Here is an 8,255-nt window from a genome sequence, read left to right on the forward strand (position 1 = left end):
TATATATACTTTAATTATTTTAAATTAATTTATTAATACCTAAATATTAAACATTGCTTATTCCAGATTTTTCTACAGTTTCCAACAATGTCTGTAAATTAGTTTCGAATAATTCACATCGAATAGGCATTTCCAACGCATAAAATGGATTTTTTAATGCATAATCCGCATACAAATCATATACTCTCTTCAAAAAAATTTCCATTCCTGGTTGTGACGGCTCTGCTACTATCATGAATTTAATACCTGTCAATGTTTGGTAACAATATAAACGAAATGTATCCGCTTCGAGAATCTCAATCCCAGAACTTCGTGGTTCTGGGCTCAGTTGGCTTGCTATTGCAAAAAGAGGATAAAACATTGAAGCTAAAAATATCTTCTCGTTTGTCGTCATTTTTGCCCGACTAAATTTCAATGTTATAGGGAAATTATCTGGTTGCTCCAACATTTCGAGGATGTCTCTTCCATCTTCAAGCTCACGTCCTGTGATTGCAATTCCATTTGCAGCTGTTAATACATGTCCAACTGAAAAATATTTGATTCTCTCTTATATTTATTCCTGTTTTTTGGTACTTTATTAAAATATTTAATGACACATTATAAGAATACCCAATATGAAAGAAAAATAATACCCAAGTTTGTTTCATTATTGTACATTGATCATTAAAACAAATTTTTTTAAAACATCAAAAACATTAAGCTTTAAGATTACAGTTTTTGTCTATAATATGTATATATTGTTATAGTTTCTGTAAAAGAAAAAAAAAGAAATATTTAATGTCATTAAGATATACAGTATATTCGAATCTTATTTAAAATTTTATAAATAAACTCTATATGTATATATAAACTTTTTTATTATTTGAACATATGAACTAACATTGCAAAGTTTAAAGCCTTTACTTTTCTTTCATTTTATAATTCCAAAATGATTTTTTTATTACAATAGATAATATTCTTACCATGTATTCCATCTTTTTGTCCAAAAGCTACCACTACCTTTTTATTCTCATAGTTTAATTTAATATTGAGTGGAAAATTAAAGGATTTCTCGACCTCAATTTTCGGGACATTGTGATCATGATTGAAGATCAAACCACCAGATTTAGATACAATATAAACACCATATATTACCATTTTGTAATTCTTTTTCTATTTATATATCTTGAAATTAATGTTTAAATTTTTTGACATATGTCCCTTTGGTTCTGTATTCAGTAAATATTTACTGAATACAGTTTTTATTTACATTTTAATAAAATATATTTATTGAGTCTCTTTCTACCTAAAGAAATTGTGGAAAAATTATTAATTGTGGGAAAAGTTACAAGTTTTAAACTTTTTAAAAGTAACAAGTTATCGTTACTCATTATCAAATTAAAAAAGTATATAATTAATACTGTTTATTGATCCTCAAGAGTAACTTGTTGTATTAATTCAATGAGTCAGTAGTCAATAACCAACTTGTACAATTAAAACTAACTGATTTTTTTAAGACTGACCAAATTTGATTTTACTCTTTCTCACTAGTTGAACTAAACGCTCACTATACAATTAATAACTTATAGATGCAAACAATTATAATCATCTGTTCAGATTAAGAATGATAAAGATTTCTGATAAAGACTTAAGATTTCTGACTATCGACTCGTTGTAAAATCAGTTTTGCCATTACTTAAAAAATAACGATTCGATACCTTTTCAATGCTGAAATGAGATCAGTCTAAAATATTTGCTAAATATTTACTTTAGTCCTTTCTTTTGCAATGTTGAAATTAAGCTTATTCGATGCGTTTTTGCATGAAACGGTAAATACTTCAGTTCTTTTCTCTCCAATATTGATGAAATTAGACATACACTCGACAAGTTTTTGTGAAAAAATCTGATAGAAAAAAATGTCGCTCTGCTCCGCAAAGCGAGATATTAATCGGTAAAATTGATAACTATTCAGGAATTCAGGTTAGGAAAATCTGTCATGAAATAGTAAATACTACGATGTGAGCACACTAGCGCCAGTACATCCATTTTTGGTTCATATACTACATGGCTACATCAATTTTCTAATCCTGTCGATAAAATTATAGCACAAAGCAGCACAGAAAATGTCGAAGATTGATGTGGTGCGAATCTGTGCTACATCCACAAATTAAAATTATAATATTACTTAAAACTATATAAAATTAGGTTTATTCGACGCGTTTTTGCATGAAGCGAAAGAATCTAGTAGAAAAAAAGCGTTGCTCTGCCCTGCGACCCAAGATATCAATCATTGAAATTAAATATTATATATAATAATTAATCAATCGTTGAATTATTCAAGTAGGAAATCTATTATAAGATTTTTGTTTTATATAGCAGAACTTTTCTTGTTAATAATTTTTTAACGAATAACGAGTGATGGCTAAAATGGCTTGTTGGAGGATACTGGAGGACCGGAATATAATAAGGGATCAGATTAACTCAATAAACATTTATCTGAATAGTAAATTTTATTATAAAATATTTAAAAATTTTTTTTAAATCTTAAAATAAATTAAAAATAATTAGAACTTTAGCATATTAAAATTTGAGGCGTATCATGAAAATACAATATACATTCTATACCTGCAAGCAAATATTAACAGGATCTTTTTAAAGTTTATACAGTAATATTCTAGCCATTAGGATCTAATTGTAATATACAATGATAATATACAATTCGTAACAATCATGTGAACGATTACTCATCTTATTGCTTTAAATATAAAATTTCTACATACATGTTTAATTTCTATATCTTTTGGGTAGATCTTTTTTTACTTGTAAGTATTACATTGCTCTAATTTCAGCAGATATACCTATTTAATGCTCATGTTTTTTAAATTAATTTTACGATAATAACAGTTTGAGAATCATGCTTTATAATTTTATATTACTTTATAATAACATGAAAATATAATTATTCACAATAATAATATAATAAATAATTGTTAAAAAAATTTTAATTTGAGAATAATAAAAGTAATCGTCCATATAATCTTGTATGGCAAACTATTAATAAAACTAAAAACTATTCGATATTCGAATCTGAATCGAATCAAATCAGATAAGATTCGATTCGACTTGAATCTCTATGATTCGAATATAAACTATTCAAAAATTTCGAATCTAAGAGATTCGCGAATACAAATCACACATACAAAATCTATATCTTATATATAATCTATATCTTATATATCTTATATAAAATCATTATCTTATATAACTTATATCTTATAAAATCATATTTTCCGCTAATAAATCAAATGGATATAAATCTTTTTTATTACCTACATATTGAAATTCAAATTAATAATAATTATGTTGTTAATTAAAAGCGTTTCAACGATTTGATTCAAGATAAAATTTTATCAATTCGATTCAGTTCAGATTCGAATAAAGAAATAAAATTCGATTCGATTAAACTCAGCTTAAAAAATTCTGCTTGATTTACACTTCTCTAAAAAAAAGTGCTTGAATTTGCACTTGTCTAAGTGAATCCAGAAAGCTGAATATATCGAAAAGAAATTTTACACAGAATTTTACAAATTGTCACCTAAAAGATGATTTTGTTTTCTATCTATTAATATATCATTAATTTTCTTATAATTAACAAGCAGTCACTGAATCAAATCTACATAATTTTTTAAAATGCAAGTATATATTTGATGTATATATGTAAAAAGCACTTAAATGTTATTTGAAAAACTAGAGAGGTTTACAGTATTAACTTTCAGTGACGTAGTATTCGTTTCCTTATAATTAAAGATTACGAACGTGTGACGTAATAATATATTTTAATTTTTCCAGTTTATATTAAAATAAATGTATATAACTGCTTACATATCGCTCACAAAAAGAAATGATATCAAATGCGAGCAGTGTTAATATAATCATAAAAGTGATTAATAAGATGTCTTTAAATATAATTTATATGTTTAATTAGTACTGTACCAAAATTTTAGTTATCATAAAAAATATGGCATTTTTACATTTAAAAATGTAATAAAGTTTATCTATTTTATTATTAATAAACAAGTATGTATTTTCATTTATTCGTATTATTTCATATAATAATAAGTATTGCTCACAATTTTGTGATTATTGAACACTTCTAGTAATGCGAATGTAAAGTTCGAATTAAAAATTGTTCAGATCATTCAAGTACGAAAACTATATATTTAAACCACAATTTGATACGGAATTTAGATACAATGTAATATTTAATGAAAATGGAATTCCAATAATGATTATTTTTTAACAGAGATAATTTGAAACATGTTTCATTGTTTTATTATTTCATCAATGTTTATTATTCCTTGCTTAAATTCAATACATTACAAAAAATATTTAATTTATCTTATTACAAAGAAAATTATTTTGAGTATAAAAATTTTAAAAGGCTTTATTAAAAATAAATATCAGATAGTTATCTAGATATTTTTAAGAAATTGTGTTGATATGTATAATGTATGCGTTTATATGATTTTTATTTAAAATAATTAATTAAGATTCAGAAACGTATTTATCGATTTGAATAAATGTTAACATCTATATTAATTTTCAGTTTTCAAAATTTATTGTTTTATTTAAATCTAACTCAACATAATCAATGTTATATTGTTTGATTTAAATTCTCACTTAATATCAAGTAAAAATTTAAATCAAACAAATGTAACATTGATTATGTTGAGTTAAATGTAAATAAGAGGAAATATTATAGAGTGGATACTGAATACTCTAAAACATTTTAAGGAGTAATTCCTCACATAAATTCGAAAACTTTATATGACCATTTATCTGAAATGGCTTAATTTCAAAGATACAAGAGGTCAAAGTTAAAAAAATTTGTTTTTTCCAAGAAATTCAAAAATTACTTTGGTCATTTTGAAAGTTTCATCAAAATAACCTGAGTGGGCCAAAATATCCTGATTTTCAAAATTTTTGAAAAAAATATGAAATTTTTTTTCAATTTTGACATCTATCTTTGAAACCGACATATTAAGTTTTCATTTTGAATTTATGTGAGAAATTACCCCTAAAAATATTTTAAAGCATTTACTATCCACTCTGTATATCAATTAGCAATACACATTTCCGTCTATAAAATTATTTTTTTAAACTTAAATGAACTAATAAATTATAAATGATTATAAATTCGATTTTTACATTAAATTTTAAGGAATGTGCATGAAAACAGCTTTTTGTATAAAAATATTTATTTTTAACAGCTAAAAGTAAAGCAATTGTTCCATTTTCAAATAATAAAGATACGAATACATATTATATACATTCATGATTATATATATGTAATGAATGTGTATATACGTAATGTATTATATTTTAAATTTTATTTTATTGAAAACAGTGGAATGTCTTGAAAACGAAGCATTTATCAAAAAATTCAGACAAAAGTTGTATTGTTTGAAAAGAGACAAATTAATGAAAAAATTAATTTTTGAAAGAATTTATTTTTTAAGATTACATGAAAGTCAATAAATTGTACATAAAATGTACAATAAAATGTACAATAAATTGTTAATTTTTTAAAATGAAATTATATTTTTTTTATACCTTATAATGACACTAATTATTCTGTATATAAAAGAATTGTTAAAATATGCCAAAATAACATAAAACCTCGTAAATTATTGATTTTTTGTTATCTTATGCCTTAATATTTTTATATGCAAAAGAACTAGAATCATATTATGTAAAAAGAAATCATAATTCCATTTAAAAAATGATGACTTTTAAATGTGATCTTAAAAAAATCAATTTTTTTGAAAATTATTTTTATCTATCCCCTTTTAGACTATATAACTTTTAAAAGGCACCTTGTATATGTATATAATTATAAATAAATATATGTGTATAATATATGTGTATAATTAAAAAAAAAAGTACATAATGCATTATATAGGACTATTATATTTGGACCTTCTAATACATAGCCTCCTAATCAGAAATGATAATGGAATTGACATAGTTGAAGAAAGATTGTGTTAAAGTACGTAGATTAAAAATTATGCAAATATTAAAACTATACTTTAATTTTTTTTGTTACATTTCAGGATAATTGACAGATAAGCCCAGTTGTAACAAAAAAAAATAAAAGTATAGTTTTAATATTTGCATAATTTTTAATCTACGTACTTTAATCACACAATCTTAGAATATTTTTTCAACTGTGCATAATTACTGTGAGAATATATAAATGATAAAATTAATATGTATAATATAATTTATTGATATTTGATAATATCAAATTCGTCAATTCATTTAATGTGTAGGGATTATGGTGATCGTGAAAAAAAAGAAGATATCTGGAGGTCAGCGTAATTTCTTATTTCAAAACAAAAGACAAATAGAAAAAAACAAGTAGTCACAGATCTAATTTTTTACGTCATTTTATGCTTATCCTTTCATAATAAAGCGCGATATATTTCTGAAGTTTGTAATCCTAATACAAAATATAGTGAAATATCATATATATCTGTAAAATGCTTGTAAATAGCACTTTCTTTTGGCATAAAATCGACATCGGAAAAAAACTATAGTAAAAAGTTTTGCATCTTGAAATATAATACAATTTTTTAATATACTATAATTTAGTCTCTCCCCTTCTTTTCTAATTCGCATTATTCCGTATGAATTATATTCTCCAGTTATTCCTTAACTTCATATATAAATCGTCACATTCTATTTTTGTGAAAAATTTATGCGCTAGTTTATTGTAATAATTGTAATATAAATTTCTCATACGATATGATGAATCGTAGAGGAGTTATTGACGATATTTAAAGCCCTCAACTATTTTGATATTTTTTCTATTTATCAAAGAAATGAATTGTCTAATTTATTATTTTAAGAGGTAGGTCATTCCATTTCACTGTCGGAATATTCTATTTTCGTTGTAGTGCGAGGTTTCCTTGAATATCTTAATCCGAATATGTCCGCAATCTCTTCAATATGTGACAATACCTGAGATATAATACAGTTTAAAATAATGAACCAGATTAAAATAATGAACCTTTCGATTCATTAATGTCAGGATTGGGAACGTTACTTTTAAAAATAACGCGTTACCGTTATCATTATTTTTTATAATAGATAATTCATTACTGATACGTGTAACTAATTAAAAAAAAATGTATTATACCATTATTTAGAAAATAACGATTCGTTATTTTTTTATTTTCTTGTAATGCTAAAATAAGACATTAGATTTTGAAATTATATTATTTATATAGACAAAAAGCAACCAGGAAAAGGTCGCGATTTATAGAGAGATATCACTGCTGTGCATATAAGATATATGCTGAGGTATTAAGGAATAGACTAGAAACTGAGATAAAAAATATCGGAAAGCCAGGCAGACTTCAGGAAAGAAAAGTTGATGATTGATAATACTTTTGTGCTAAATCATATAATTTAGAGAGAGAGAAGGACGACAGGAGAAAGGTATATATGATGTTCGCGAATCATTTTCAAACAGATTTGTCAAGTTTTTACATTGTAATCAAAGATATTGTATAGGATCATTCGTGACTTTTGAGGATTTCAGGCGCTAAATAAAATTTTTTTAAAAAGTTACGTTCCATTCGAAATTAAACAAGTACATAAATATTTTGAGACCTTAAATTTTTTTTATTGCGTTAATTTTTGAAGGAAGAGATGGCCCGCTTGACGAAAGATTTCCTGTGTGTATATGTATGTGAGTGTATTGACGTACTTTTTGAATTATTACAGATATGTTAATTTTATTAAATTAAGCACATAAAAACACATAAAAGTATTGTAATTATTGTAATTATTGTAATTAAACTATTATTGTAATTAAACTTTTTTACATTATATATAATTTAATGAACGAAGGCTAACTTGACGTTGAGTCAGTATCTCATTTTCAATCACAATTTTCTGCTAAACTGTTCGAGACAAACATTAGACTACAAAAACTAGCACTAGAACATATAATTAGCACATAAAAACCGTTCTAATGCCATTTTTAAAGGCAGATTGCTAGCTTAATAATTCATAGCTCATGTTACATATATATATATATATACTACATAAAGATTAACAGTGACTATAGAAATGCAGTTTAAGATATAAAGTATAAAATATCTTTCAATGTTAAAACTTCTGTTTAAATAAAATATTTCCACACACACACACACACACACACACACACACACACACACACACACACACACACACACACACACACACAC

At 24.6% G+C, this 8,255-nt stretch overlaps 2 protein-coding genes across 2 annotated transcripts in view; both read right to left on the reverse strand.

The window, feature by feature from the left end:
• Positions 1-46: 46 nt before the first annotated feature.
• Positions 47-1,216, reverse strand: LOC108689239 (trafficking protein particle complex subunit 4). The gene is made up of 2 exons (XM_018195926.1): positions 963-1,216; positions 47-525 (listed from the first exon to the last, which is right to left on the reverse strand). Exons 1-2 carry the CDS (start codon positions 1,135-1,137, stop codon positions 47-49), a joined length of 654 nt encoding a protein of 217 aa, XP_018051415.1. The 5' UTR covers positions 1,138-1,216.
• A 5,516-nt stretch (positions 1,217-6,732) lies between these two features.
• Positions 6,733-8,255, reverse strand: part of LOC108689200 (serine palmitoyltransferase 2) — a 12,640-nt gene continuing 11,117 nt past the window's right edge. The window contains exon 10 of the mRNA XM_018195866.1: positions 6,733-7,002. Coding sequence (XP_018051355.1) covers positions 6,898-7,002 — 105 coding nt within the window. The 3' untranslated portion in view covers positions 6,733-6,897. The remainder of the gene's footprint in view (positions 7,003-8,255) is intronic.

The sequence above is a fragment of the Atta colombica genome, unplaced genomic scaffold (assembly GCF_001594045.1).
Source record: "Atta colombica isolate Treedump-2 unplaced genomic scaffold, Acol1.0 scaffold261, whole genome shotgun sequence".
In the NCBI taxonomy this organism is placed as follows: Eukaryota; Metazoa; Arthropoda; class Insecta; order Hymenoptera; family Formicidae; genus Atta; species Atta colombica.